The sequence below is a fragment of the Epithele typhae genome (assembly GCF_022376455.1).
Source record: "Epithele typhae strain CBS 203.58 chromosome Unknown BXZ73scaffold_7, whole genome shotgun sequence".
Classification (NCBI taxonomy): Eukaryota; Fungi; Basidiomycota; class Agaricomycetes; order Polyporales; family Epitheliaceae; genus Epithele; species Epithele typhae.
Window position 1 is genome coordinate 569,047 of NW_025954198.1, and position 13,755 is coordinate 582,801.

A 13,755-nucleotide genomic window follows, 5' to 3' on the forward strand; every position below is an offset into this window, starting at 1 on the left:
TGACGTTCAAGGTGACCAGCCAGATCGTCTCGTCTCGTGCCTGCGCGTCATGGCAAGCCTGCGGCCGTGTGTTCACAAAGTCTAGAATTACACCACTGGATGTTGTTACAAGCCAAGCGCACGACCCCGAATGCCATCGATTCTCCTAGCCGCCCTCAGGCCTCAATCCTTCGTCTCCAGCAGCACGTACGCCTTGCCCGCCTCCCGGAGCACGCCCTCGACAAGCTTCATACCCGCGAGCACCTTCTCTTCCTCCAGCCGCCGCCCGACGACCTGCACGCCCACCGGGAGGCCGTGCATCCGCCCGGCGTCGTACATCCCGTACATCCCGCGCTCGATCGCGTTCCGCGCCTTGAACGCCGTCGCGTCCAGCCCGTCCCGCTCCCGGTCGACGTGCGTCACCGGCATCACGCCCGCGGTGTAGTCCAGCTGCGAGCGGGCGCGGCGTCGGCGTCAGCGGGGAGTTCGGTCGAAGCGAATTAACGACAGAAAGAGAGAGATACGCACGACGTTCCACAGAAACGTGTACCCGCACCCCTTCCAGCCGTCGCGCATGCCCCCGTGCGGGCACGCGGGGAGCGCGTTCGGCGCGCAGAGCACGAAGTCGACCGCGCCCGCGCGCAGCGCGGCGTGCCAGCGCGCGCGTACGCCCGGCGCGCGACGAGCGCGAGGTACTCCGGCACCGTCTTCTCCGACCAGGCGCCGACGAGCGCGGCGTAGAGCGGGTCGCGCGCGACCGCGCGGAGGTACCACGCGTACGCGCGCTTGTACGCGCGCGGCGCCGCGAACATGCGCCGCGCCTGCGCGACGCCCGGGTCGTTCGTCTCCCCGCGGCGGAGCGGCTGCGTGGAGACCTTGGCGGCGTCGGCGAGGAGGAGCTGCGCGCCGATCTCGAGGCCTTCGAACGCGCTCGGTGCCTCTCTGGGGAAGTGTAGGTTGGATTGAGGTCAAGGCAGAGACGAGCGACGTACAGGTCGACCACGTCGTGGCCACGCGCCTTGAGTTCAGAGACGACGGTCTCTAGCGCACGTTTGCATGCGGGCGATGGCGCCACGACGCCTGTATGAGACGAGATCAGGGGTTGTCACCACGAACGCACATACGTGCACCAACAAACGACGCCCATCAGGGGTGCAGACTCCGAGACTCACCATCATCCCAGAGCACAGCCCACCTAATAGGTTTCCCGGACGCCAAGTCAACCTCGCGCCATGGTATCGGTAGAACCTGGATATGCGGTGCTCGCGTCAATGCCGCACGAGATGGAATACGAAGGATCTGACAACGCACCGAATGATCATATTCCCAAGGCTTCATGGCGAATATGCCGCGCCAGAAAGTCTCCAGATCTTCAAGCGTCCGCGCCATGGGCGAGTAGGTGGCCGGAATGCCCTCCTGGCCCGGCATGCTCGTCGGATTGCCGGTCTTGAGGAAACGGTGCATGGATGACTTGATGGCGTACACGCCAGAGTAGTGCCTGTTACATGCGCACCTACGTTCAGCACACACACGCACACCCTCCGCCCAAATGGAGACGCAACACTCACGCAGGCGCACGCACCGACCCAGCCACGTCCGTCCCGATCCCCAACCTCGAGCCGCCGTAGGCCAAGAGCGCGGCCTCGCCGCCGGTGGACCCCCCGGCGCGAACTCCCGCCCGTGCGGGTTCGTCGTCCGCCCGAACACGTCGTTCGCGCTCTCGAGCGAGAGCAGCGTGGTCGGCACGTTCGTCTTCACGAACACGACCGCGCCCGCGTCGCGGAGGAGGCGGACGACCGCCGCGTCCGCCGCCGCCGGGCGCCCGACCCACGCCGAGTACCCGATGCACGCGTCCTCGCCCGCGACCGCGACCGTGTCCTTCACGCTCACGGGCATCCCCGCGAGCGGGCCCTGCGTGTTGCACTCGCCGGCGTGCGCGTGCGTGTCGGCGCCGTTGCGTGCGCGGGCGTGGTCTTGTTCTTGTTCTTGCGTCTTGCTCAGGAGCGGGGCGCCCGCCCACTCGGCGTGGGCGCGGGCGATGAGGACCTCGGTGAGGCAGTTGGTGGCGGCGTGCGCCTTGAGCGCCTTCTTGCCGTAGGCGAGGAGGACGGTCGGGGGCGCGAGGGCGCCGGCCTGGACGGCGGCGATGAGCTCGGCGGCGGGGCGGGAGAGGAGGCGCTCCTCGTCGAGGGTGATCGGCGCGCGGTACTCGGGCGGGAGGCTGGCGATGCGCTCGTCGCGCTCCTTCTGCTTCTTCAGGCTGTGTGGCCATGGGAGAGCGCACGGATGAGCGGGGGCGGGCGCGGTGGGGAGAAGGGGCACTGGGAGACGCACCAAGCACGGCGGTGCGCCGAGGAGAACATGGTGGCTGTCGTTCAGACGGGCTTCAATGGCTCTCGGTGGGCGGAGTGGCTGAGGGCGTGCGGGTGGGTGTGCGGGTGAGAGCACTTTGAGGTGAGAGCGTGGACGGTCAGCAGACCGCGCATCGTGCCGCCAAGCGAGGTTCGCGAAGCGGGGCTGGATCCATTCGCGGGAACGACGAAGGTCGGATGGGTGGACGGAGGGAACGCATCTGTCTGGGGTCGCGATGGATGAGCGGGGGTGGAGGGCAGACGGATACATAGATCGGAGAGCGCGCAGGGCTGCGACGAACGCTGCGGAGGGGATCGAGCGGGAGCGCTAGCCTAGGCCTGGTCGTGGTCGACGCGGGAGTCGGACTGAGGCCGAGGGCCGCGTTCCCTGCGGGCGCTTGCTGGTCGATACTCAACGCCTGACGCGTGGGCCGAGTCAGGCTGAGCGGACTCCGAAGCGATGTGCGAGGCCCTGTATTCGGCGCTCGGGCAGACATCGGCTGGAATTCGGCGCTCTAGGTATCCTTACGGTGCTCCATGTCAGTGACCTCGAGTGCGTCTCCTCAGTCTGAAGCGCAGAGTTAGCAGTTAGCAGTCGAAGCACGTCCACAGCCGAGGAAGCGTCGTCCGTCGCGCCAGCGCACCTGGTCCGTCATCCGCTCACCGGCGAGGCCGTCTCAACTCCCATGTGGATGCGGGGCCCGGTGCGTAGACGTCCGGCGATCCCAGCACCGCACCGCGAATGCGCATCCAAACGTGCAGACCGGGCGCGCGCAGACGCACATCGAAGCGATTGCACGCACAGACGAACATGGGGTGAGAGGCAGTAAAATATGTGGTTTCAGTAAGTACGGGTACAATGCGGTACAGCGACAGACGAGTCCGATGAGAGGTGCGGGGCTCGCCAGATTAGTTACAACAACAGTGTGGTGCGTGCGCGTACATGTAGCAGAGCGGTCGGTCGACGAGGCGAGCAAAAGTATAAGTGATCCCAAGAGCGTGATGGCGGCGGTGGGTTGTGGGGGAACGAGCGGCGCGCGCAGCGGAGTATCGTAAGCGTACAAGTCTGCCCGAAATAATGATAGGACGGTGGGTGGTGGGTGAGTCCGCAATAAGACAAGAGCAGTAGCAAGAATAAGAAAATCCTCCAAAGGGGGAGGTGGAGGACGGAAGTGGCCCGCCGTCGTGGGGCGCTTTTGTACAACAATAAGAAGAGGATGGGTGGGTGGGGCGTGTGATGTCCATGGCAATCGCCCCGCGCGACGGGCGGGTTCGTGAGAGCCTCTCCTGCTTCCTGGTGGGCCTAGTGGCGGCGGCGGCGAGGAGCGTGGAGCAAGGTTTTGCACAGCTGACGAGCTTACGGCTGCTCGAACCTCGCTGCGACCCACTGTCGGCGCACGTCTACCTCCACCCCGCGGACGCAAAATTTTCTCCTCCTGCGCAGCGGTCACTACCGGTTCCGGCTCGCCACGCGCAACAGACGCAGCTTCGGGATCACGTCGTGCAGCTCCCGCGTCTCCCACACGTCCCCCTGCGACGTGAGCGTGGCCTCCGCAATTTCCAGGCGCATCGGGCCCCTCCCAGTCCCTGCGGCGGGTGCGGGTGCGGGCGCGGCCTGCGCCGCCTCCGCGATCGACTCGAAGCTCGGGCGGCGCGAGGACGAGCTCGAGCCGGTGCCGAGCCGGCTCTCGTCGAGCGAGTGCGAGTTGTGCTCGTCCGCGACCGACTCCGCGCCGCCCGCGTCGCCGGTCCACGCGGGTTCCGACGCGGACGAGAGCGTGCGGCGGCCGAAGAGGCGCGTGCGGGACGCGATGCGCCGCAGGGTCTGCGTGCTCGCCTTGGCGAGGGAGCGGCCGGACGCGACCGAGGGCGAGAGCGAGGGCGCGGGCGAGGCCGCGCGCGGGGGGAGGCTGTCCGTCCGGAGCGGGACGAGGTCGCGATCTACTTGTGCCTGGGTCTGGTCGTGGAGAGACAGGGGCGGGGGCGGGGAGGTGGGGGAGTGCAGTGGGGCGAACGTCATCGGCTCGCTCGTGTACGCGTGCTCGTCGAGCACCAGGGGTGGGGGGCTGTAGGGCGAGGCGAGGACGATGGACGTCGATGACGCCGAGCGCTGCTTGTAGCCGAAGGAGGGGAAGTTTTGGGCGGCCCCCGGGGACGCTGGAGTGACCGCGATCGATGGGCTCGGGTGGCGGACGACGATGGGCTGGCCGATGATGGCGGCTGCTGCAACTGCAGCAGGCATCTGGACCGGGACGGAGGCGGAGCGCGCGGGGATGGTGAGCGGGGGGAAGCGGGGCTTGGGGTCGTACGCGGCGGCGTCGTACAGGGTGGGCGCGGTGCGAAAGCCGTCGAGGACGTGGATGGAGCCCGCCGAGTCGGACGAGGCGGTGGTATAGACCGATGTCGAGGGGGATTGGGAGGACGCTGCGGGCGAGAAGCCAGGGCTGCTGTCACTGTCGCGTTCATCGCTGCTGGATGGGGAGGTATGCCACCTGCTGCTCCCTGCGTTGCGCGGGAGGAACTTCTTCATGGAGGTGGACCGCGAGACGGCGATTGAGCGCATCAACGGTCTGGTGTCCGCATCGTCCGTGTCGTCGTCCATGCCAGCGTCGGGAGGAAGCGGGGGGAGGGGGCGCTTGAGACGCATGGCGAGGGAGAGGGTGCCGGCGCTGGGGAAGACTGGAGGAGGTGCATAGGCGAGAGAGGGGCTGCTGGAGTTGAGTTGGGTGAAGATGACAGGAGAAACAGGGGAGGGGTGGTTCGCGCTCAGAGGCGTCGAAGGGGTGGATGAAGGGCGGGGGAAGGGGGGCACGAAGGAGAGCCTGGAGCGCTCATACGCCTCGTTCGCGCCGAACGTTATGGGACTTATCGGAGTGTCCTCGTCCTCGTCGCTTTCTGCCTGAGAAAGGGACATCGTGCTCGTGTTTCCTTCGTAGATGCGGGCGTCACGGTTGGAGCAGGGGGGCTCAGAGGGGGAGATAATGATGCGATAGCCCGAGTCTGAGGTGGAGGCAGGGCCGGACGACGGCATGGTCGTCAGTACGCGTGGTCGGGGGACGGCGAGAGCCATGGCGGAAAGGAGCGTGGGGGAAGGAGAAAAGGGTATAAGAGACGAAAAGCAAGCAACGAGCCGCGAGAGGGTATAGGGGGGGAAGAAGAACGTAAACAGCAGGCGCTGGGGCGTTTCAGGTATATGAACCGGGCTGGGGCTTCGTTTGCCGGAGAATACGGATGATCAGCCTGCCTCCGGCCGGGTGGATGTGATGGACACAGCTCAGAGCCCGACTGACGAGGCAAATCTTCCCATGCGATCAGTCGTGCATCTGCAGTTCCTGGCTCCCCTCCTCCCGTGCGATTCCCGTCGCGCACGAGCGAGAAACAGCACAGGCAGCGAGATCGCCCGCACTGCAGGGGGCGTGAGGCGCCGCCGTCCGCCCGGGGTGGACGCCTTGGGCACGAGGCGTGGGTGGGCGTCGTTCTGCAGCGCCTGGCGCCCACGACGGCGGAGGGGCTGATGCACGTCGCGTATCCTCTGACCCTGCCCAGATCACGGCGCGTCAGGAAACCATCTGGGGAGTTGCCTCGGTTGGCGAGTTAGTTGGCAGACTGGGAGAAGCCGGCAGGTGTCATCGTCCTGTCGAAGCGAGCGGGCGCACGGAAGAGAAGGACGAGCGCGAGTTCGGGATGATGGACGCAGTGCGAGCAGGAGGCCGCTCCCCCGGCCAGCGATCCCACACCCTCGTCACGGTCACGATGCTTACACACCCATCCCCGGCCAGCCCAGCCTCGATCGTCACGCCTCGCCGCTGTGACCGTTGCGACCAACAGGGCGGGCTCGCACGCCGCGAACCTGCCCACGACGACGACCGTCTGCCTGTCCTTTCTCCATCCACTCCTCTCCCGCCATGTCTAACTCCTCACAAACGACCTCACAAGCTTCCACTCAACAGTCCTCTCAATCGTCCTCTGGAATCCCCCAGACGGCCGCTGCCGGCTCGATCACAGTCACAAAGCCCCCTCAGGCCTCGACATCCTTCTACAAGATCGCCGCCTCGCAGACGGTCACCTTCGCCTGGAACTTCACCGATGTCCTCTCCATGCCCACCCACCTCACCGTGCACGCCGTCGGAGCAAACGGGAACACATATCCAGTAGGCCCCACGGACGGCATCATCAACGGCACTGCGACCTCCGTCACCTGGGACTTGTGGTCGTACCAGCAGGCCAATTCACAGCTCCCGCTCGCCCCCGGCTCGTACGCCCTCCACATCTGGGACGACCGCGGACCTGACGCCACTCGTGCCCCCGGGCTCCTCTCGCCGTACTCGTCCCTACAATTTGCTCTCTATACCCCCGAGGCATATACTCCTCTGGAAAGTGAGTCTCTCTCTTTTTTCACATGAGTCAGGGATGTGCGGCTGCGTCGACGCACAATGGACGTGACCCGTGGGGTCTGTTCCATTTTCGTGCCGCCGGGCCACATCTCATGTTTTGGGCATTCGCGCGGGAGAGCGTACTGATCAAGTGCCGTCGGTACACCTCTAGGTTGGACATGCGCTACGTGCAACGGTGCATCACTCGACCTCATCACACATCCCGCGACGGTCAGCCTGGCCGTGACGTTCACCGTCATGTTCCTGTCCGGCTACTCGCTCCTCAGGCAAGCGATGCGGTAAACGGCAGGTCTGGAGGGTGAGGCGCAGGATTGTGCGGAGGGCGGCAGGCGGCAGAGGTGGAGACGGAGAGGCCGCCACGGACTAGGAGGCTGCTTTTCAGCAGATGACGACGACGACGGACTATCACCCGGACATTTGGTCACGACGCTACGCCCACGTATCATATAGCTCTGGTCGCACATGCATAAACGCGGTCCCCCGGCCGCGTTCATTTCGCTTGGCCGACGTTCTCTTCCCGCACCCGCATCCCCACGGACTTTATACGTACAGCATACCATGGATAATGTGTTCCTCACGCCCGCACGGGCGACTCGCTGTACATTCCGGTGTGCAAAGATAGACAGACTGCTGGCTAATCTGGACCCAGCGCGCCCCGCCCAGCAGAGTGTGCTCAGAGTCGGTGTTCTCTGCCCCATCGACGCGGCCAAGGCATCCCTTCAGGCCTCGCGCAGCTCCCCCACCGGGGGGAGCTCGTGGGCTCGTCCCTGGCCATGACGTCGACGCGCCCCGCTCTCTCGAAGCTTCGAGAGCTCTCGCACCGCTCGTCAGGAACGGTCGACCTGGGACGGACGCTCGAAGGCTCCGATTCCCGAAGTCGGCGACGCCGCCAACCCTCGAAATCGAATGCCGAACTTAGAACGATCAACGCTTGTTCCGAGTTCGCTACACGAGGGAGCCCTCAAGCTAGCTTCAACGCCTCGAGGCCTCATGCACATGCACACCGTGCCTTCCGAGAACCGTCGCGGCCGCAGGTAAAAGGCTGGACCCGAGAGGCTCGTCGCGCACGGTGGTCGCGGCTAACTGCGCACGCACCGCCGGACGAGCACACACGCAATTTGAATTTTTGGGGGGCCCGTGGGTGGATCGTCGCGAGCGGCGCACGGAGCGTGACGGGTGCGCATTCGGGGCACCTTCCCAGTTCTCCTTCCACCGTCGGAGCTCGACCCCCCGCCGGACGACCGCGTGCTGATCTGCTGTGATTGTCTCGCGGTGTGGGTTGGTCCGGGCGCCGTAGACTGGAGGGCTTCTAGCTACGTAGACTAAGTCGAGACCGTCGGGAAGACCCCCCACTACCGCACAATAGCGGCAGCCACCCTCGGAGTGGATAGCATGCAGAGTTCCTGTCCGTCCATCCGCGGGCACCGACGAGGACGACTACTGCGCCGCAGCGCGGGGCGGAACGTTCGGCGTCGAATTGCTGACCCACGGAAGCCTGAACTCGAAACCACCCTGCAACGGGCCGGCGACGACAACAAACAACAACGTCGCCTCCCAAGAACGTTGAACGTTGAACGTTTGAACCTTCTCCCCGATAGTCCAGGGTTCCGACAACCTGCGATTGTTCAACGCACGCACACCACGTCGTATTAATTCTGACCGGGCTAGATCCAAGCATCCGTCGTCCTTCGAAAGCACCTTCTCCACTTGAGCCGGACCCCATTGCCCTCGGAACCGCATGCCAGCCAACCTAGGCTCTAGCTACAGTTTCACAAAAAGCGACCCAGCACCCCCGATCCGGGCCCGCCGCCCTCCAGCAGCGCGCGCTCCGCGCCCTCGTGCTCCCCAAACGCGCGCGAGACGACGACGCGCGCGGCGGGCGTGCGCCCCAGGCCCGCCTTGAACGCTGCCTCCGCCTCCGCCTCTGGCCTCCCCACCGCCACCGACGACGACGCGCACCCCGGGCGCGGGCGCGGGCGGGGCCTCGGTCGTGTGCTGCGAGACGAGCTGGACTGAGAGCTTGCGGCGGGTCGCGGCGGCGCGCGCGGGGTGCACGAGCGCGTCGTACGCGGCGCACGCGTCGGCGAGGGTGAGCGCGCCGATGGCGTCGGCGTCGGTGTCGGCTGCGCGCAGCGGCGAGCAAAGTGCGATTGGAAAAGAAAGGATGGATGTCAGCCCGGCGTTGGTCCCTTTCCGCTGAGCGCTTGTTCGACGTGCGGTGCAGACGCAGACGACGACGATCTGGACGCAAAACCAACAGCAAAGAACGCGCACCTCGGACAAAGTCGCAGTCGCCCGCGCGGACGCGCGCCCAGAACCGCGCGCCCTCCTCCGCGACGTTCTTCGCGCGCTCGCGGCGGGCCGCGACGAGCCCCGCGCGCGCCGCCGCGAACGCGGGCGCCGCCATCGCGCCGAGCGTGTCCCCGAAGCCGGCGAGGAAGGCGTCGACGCGGGCCTCGACGGCCCACGGCGGCCGCGGGGACTGCACCTTGACGAGGAGGCCGTGCGTCGCGCCGGCGACGGACCAGCGGTTCGCGGCCACGACGTACCTGCGCCGCAGTGAGCCCAGAGAGCCGGCTTTGTCGAGAAGAACGGAGAGGGGAGGTAGAGGGGGGAGGGCGCACCCGAGCTGCTCCTTCGTCCGGAGCGTGGAGAACGGGGGCTCGTGCATGAGGTGGCAGAGCAGGCTGGCGATCGCGCGCGAGCGGGCGTCGGCCTCGAGCCCGACCTGGATGTAGTACGAGAGCGCGTTGTTGGTCTCGTTTTTGTTGGCGTGGCGCTTGCGGAAGACGAAGTTGGAGCCTGTCTGGCTGGTCAGTGACCGCGCCTTGGGATTGGGAGAAGAAGGGGTCCGACCTTCAGGAAGCACGAGCGCGTGTCTGGTCGGGATCTCGCTGGGAAGGAGAGGGCGCGGGCGGAGGATGTCTTCAGCGAGGGAAAGATACTCAAGGGCTCCCTGTATATTCGCATTCAACGCCGCATACTGCGCACGATTCAAAAGACCAGACACGTACCTCCCGGGTCGCGTCCCCGTTCACGAGCATCTCAAGGGCCACCTTCGACAGCAACGCGTCGCGGTGCCCGTCGACGTCCTTCTCCCCGATGAACTCCAGCTCCGGCACCTTCTCCGCCGGGGTCCACACCACTGGCTCGTACGCCCACCGCGCGAACTGCTCGGACAGATTCGACGGCTGCTGCAGATAGAAGTTCTCGTACTCCCGCCTGATCTGTCGCGCCCGCCCGAGTTAATTCGGCACCCCAATCGAGTTGACCACCGCACGCACCTTCTCCTTGGCCACCCTGAGCCGGTCGGGCGCCACCGCGAGCGTGCGCAGCTTCTCGAGCACGGTCCGCAGCAGCACCGCGAGCTTGTCGCGGTACCCGCTCACGTGCAGGACGAGCCCGTCGGTGTGGTTCGAGAGCGCGTAGGCGAGGTCGGCGAGGCTGGCGTCGTACGTGACCTCGGCGAGCGCGTCGTCCACGAGGTCCACGAGCAGCCTTTGGCGGACGCGCGTGAGTCACGGTGAGTCCCGAGAGCGGAGGAGGGATAATGGACGAATAACGCACCGAGAAAGCATCGCGTGGCGCGGGCTCGCATACGCCAGCCGGCTGTCCCAGACGCATCAGATGCCGCCGAGTCGCGCTGGGCAGCTGAAAAGGAAAGATCCCAGAGTACAAACGTACCTCTTCACCACGACGTACACGTCCGCCTTGGGCACCCAGAACCGGTCGTCCTGCTTGTGCCAGAGCCGCGCCGCAGCCGTCCGCACGATCAGCGTCGGGTATTTCGCCGGCTGGCCGGATCCCCCGGGTGGCGTCGCACGCGCGAGGGAGGAGAAAACAAGGTCAGCCCTACCACCACCACCCACACGATCCCACAACGCGCGCGATCGATGGATGCCGGACTGACCTCGGCGCCCTCCGGCCCTTTGTCCACCCTGAGCCCCTCCTCGGACGGGATGAAGGGGTTCGGCCGTGGCAGAGCCAGATACCGCGCATCGGGGGCTATCGCCGCCTCGAGCTGGAGATCGCGACGCAGTGTATCAACCAGTGGCGCAGATTCCCAGCGCACCACGCGGGGCCATTGTCGTCCGGGACGAGGCGGGGTGAGTCACACGATGACGACGCGACGTCCGAGCCACTCACCCTCGCGCGCAGCGCCGCGCCGAGCGGGCGCACGGCGAACCGCGTGCCGTACCACCGCTCCGTCGCCCACCCGTCCGTCCGCAGCCCGTCGTCCCCGACGACCTCCGCGCGGTGCGTCGGCGCCCACACGAACGCGCGGCCCTCGCGCGGGGCGAGGCCGTCGAGGACGCGGCGGAGCACGGCGTCGTCGCGCGTGCGGAAGAGGTGCGGCCCGCTGAGGACGTGCTCGGGCGGGTACGGCTGCGAGCCCGTGCGCGAGAGCGCCTGGGCGTACCTGTGGGGGGCCGCCTTCTGCGCGAAGCGGAAGCGCGTGGCGGCCATGGTCTGCAGCTCGGCGTGGTGCCAGTCCGGGAGCGGCTGCGCGGCGCGCAGGACGGCGATGTGCTGGAAGAGCGTGGCGAGCACCGACTCGTAGTTTACTGTGCACACAGGGATGTCAACTGCGTGCTCCGCGTACAGTGCAAGCAGCACCGGCACTCACGGTAGCCGTCGACGGTGAGGAGGCACCCGATCTCGAATATCTGGGGCCCGCGCGCGTGGCTGCCGGTGGAGAGCCCCGCGGTGAGCTCGAGGAGCCATCCGCGCTGCTTGAGGTACGCACACGCGCTCCCGGGGCCCTCGTGCCCGAGGAAGTGGGCGAGCACGGAGACCGGCCGGCTTTCCCAGTACGAGGCGAGGTTCGGGAGCGCGAATTGGAGCGCGAGCTTGTGCACGTCCTTGGCGGTTTGCGCGAAGACGAGCGTCTGCCCGGGACCAAAGGGGTTGGTTAGCAAAGCGTTGTGTAACCCCACTCGCTTGGGCCCCACGTGCGCTGCCGTTACCGAGGGGGGGAGGCGGCGGTGGCGGGCAAGCGGTGCAGAGACTCACTCCCTTGTGCTCCGGGCCCCAGACGGGCGCAGTGATCGCCGGGGCGGGGTCGAGGCCGCGGTCGGGGATCTTGGAGAAGAGCGGGACGGCGCACGCGGCGAGGGCGTCGAGTGAATCTGCGCAGGCCGGAATCAGCAAGCAGGGAGGGGAGACGGACTTGGGCGAGGGAGCACGCGTCGAGCACCCTCGCCCGTCGGATCCGGACTCCGGGCTTCCGGTGCCGAGGCCCTGACGGACGAGGGCTGCTTCGCGGGCGCGTGCGGGCGCTGGCCAAGTGCGTACCCACCCTTTCCGACAATAACGAGCGTCATCCTGCGCGAGCAGTATTGCGCCTCCCACCACGCGACGAGCCGGCTGCGCGTCTCGAGCAGGATCCGCTCTTCGTCCGTGCCCTCGGGCAGCGTGCGGCGCGGGCTCTCGGTCAGGCTCTCGTACGAGCCCGTGCCGAACTGGTGGAAGGGGTGGCCGGGGAGGCTGAGGTGCTTCGTGAGCTGGTTCATGCGCCGGGTGTCGTTCTGGAGGTTGCGCCTGTACTCGTTGTCGACCGCGTGCACCTCGCGCTTGGTGAGCTCCGGGGTGAAGAGCGGGGCGTAGAAGAAGGCGGCCTGGTACGCGAGCGCGCCTGCGAGGCTGTCTGGCGCGACGGCGAACCAGTAGTCGGTGGACATCCCGCCGGTGGCCGCGTTGCGGGACCCGCCATGGGCGCAGACGTACTGCGCGGCGGGCGGAGCAACGTGCGAGGAGGGCGAGTGAGCGAAGACGAGGCTAGAAGGCGGAGAGACGCACGCACGGCGATGTAGTCGCCCTCTTCGGGATACGGTTCCGTGCCCTGGGCGCGAGCAAACGTCTGATGTCAGCGTCTGGGCATGAGAATGGGGGAGTGGCACAGCCAGGGTCCTCTCGTGTGCGCGGGCAGGGCAGATCCGCGACCGATCGGGGAGAGCACATCGCGAGTGGCATGGAGAGGGCTCGTGATCGTCTCAAGGCCAGTGCGGTGCGCACGAGGCGTGGGTGCATACAAGAGGATTAGCATGGGAGAGAGGAAGGCCGGGCGACAGACCTTGGTGAGCAGGTGCTCGCAGAAGTGAGCGAGCCCAGGCGCGTCGTCCTGTGGAGAAGGGCAGAAGGACGAGAGGATGGACCGGGGTTCCCGCGAAAGACGCGGAAGGGGACAAGGGCGTCAGGTCTGGGCACGGATTCGGGGTGGGGGGCACGCGGGGCGCGCGGGACGCATACCGGGTCGTGGAAGGCCCCGACGGCGACGCAGAGGGAGGACGCGGCCTTGTCTGCGTCTGGGTCGTGGACGAGGAGGGCGCGGAGGCCGTTCTGGAGACGGAGGATGCGATACTCGCGGTCGTCGATCTCGGGCTTTTCGATAGGTGCGGTGAAGACCTCGTAGGGAGGCAGGTTGGGCTCGAGACCGGGAGCGGGCGCCCAGGCGGAGGGCATGGTCGGGAGGGCGAGTCGTCTGAGCGAAGCGGACGAGATCAAAAGGCGAGACTGGGACGGGCCGGCACGGTGGCGGGGCGGAGGCAATCGACCTGCCTAAACGGGCAGGGGTCGAGGCTCACTGCGGGCGCGATGAGGTGCCCGATTGCGGTTTCCTTTTCGGCAGGAGGCCACACCTGCGGCGGCCACAGAGCGTATGGGGCCTCCGCCGATCGTGATGTTGGCTAGCAGGGGACCCTGCTCTTCGCCGTCCACGCGGCCTGCGCGACGTGGGCGAGAGTGTGCGGGGGCGGACGCGGGCTGGGCCCTGCGCAGCGCACTACGGACCGGAAGCCGCGACGGCGGACGTACTTGACAGCGAGCGTGGGGGGCCGACGGGCGCCACGCTGGCCATTGAGCGGAACGGAAGATGCGAGGGTGCTCCGAGCCAGGGTGCTCCGAGTCCGAACCCCGTCCCAGGCGACCGTCCCAGGCGACCGTCGAGGCCCTCTCCGCCCCCCTCCGCCCGCCCGCTTCTCCTCTGGCCACAGCTGACCCACGCTCGGAGGATCGTCGCTCGCCGCGGACGG

General features: G+C 67.1%; 4 protein-coding genes across 4 annotated transcripts; 1 reads left to right on the plus strand and 3 right to left on the minus strand.

Annotated features, from left to right (window-relative positions):
* Window positions 1–162: 162 nt before the first annotated feature.
* BXZ73DRAFT_88408 (amidase signature enzyme) lies at window positions 163–2,342 on the minus strand (the record flags this gene model as incomplete). The annotated part of the gene is made up of 10 exons (XM_048024933.1): window positions 163–429; window positions 508–537; window positions 663–921; window positions 972–1,059; window positions 1,152–1,227; window positions 1,291–1,477; window positions 1,548–1,621; window positions 1,687–1,902; window positions 2,026–2,239; window positions 2,314–2,342. The coding sequence occupies 10 exons, from the start codon at window positions 2,340–2,342 to the stop codon at window positions 163–165; spliced, it is 1,440 nt and encodes a 479-aa protein (XP_047880977.1).
* Window positions 2,343–3,780: 1,438 nt separating this feature from the next.
* On the minus strand, window positions 3,781–5,400 carry BXZ73DRAFT_98474 (uncharacterized protein; the record flags this gene model as incomplete). The annotated part of the gene is made up of 1 exon (XM_048027697.1): window positions 3,781–5,400. The coding sequence occupies one exon, from the start codon at window positions 5,398–5,400 to the stop codon at window positions 3,781–3,783; it is 1,620 nt and encodes a 539-aa protein (XP_047880978.1).
* An 835-nt stretch (window positions 5,401–6,235) lies between these two features.
* On the plus strand, window positions 6,236–7,006 carry BXZ73DRAFT_42284 (uncharacterized protein; the record flags this gene model as incomplete). The annotated part of the gene is made up of 2 exons (XM_048018928.1): window positions 6,236–6,707; window positions 6,876–7,006. 2 exons carry the CDS (start codon window positions 6,236–6,238, stop codon window positions 7,004–7,006), a joined length of 603 nt encoding a protein of 200 aa, XP_047880979.1.
* Window positions 7,007–8,493: 1,487 nt separating this feature from the next.
* BXZ73DRAFT_88410 (LuxS/MPP-like metallohydrolase) lies at window positions 8,494–13,186 on the minus strand (the record flags this gene model as incomplete). The annotated part of the gene is made up of 17 exons (XM_048024934.1): window positions 8,494–8,646; window positions 8,684–8,847; window positions 8,999–9,273; window positions 9,349–9,526; window positions 9,581–9,680; window positions 9,739–9,951; window positions 10,009–10,222; window positions 10,292–10,333; window positions 10,409–10,518; window positions 10,635–10,745; window positions 10,871–11,289; window positions 11,352–11,613; window positions 11,738–11,853; window positions 12,024–12,450; window positions 12,528–12,566; window positions 12,798–12,845; window positions 12,974–13,186. 17 exons carry the CDS (start codon window positions 13,184–13,186, stop codon window positions 8,494–8,496), a joined length of 3,084 nt encoding a protein of 1,027 aa, XP_047880980.1.
* Between the last annotated feature and the right edge of the window lie 569 nt (window positions 13,187–13,755).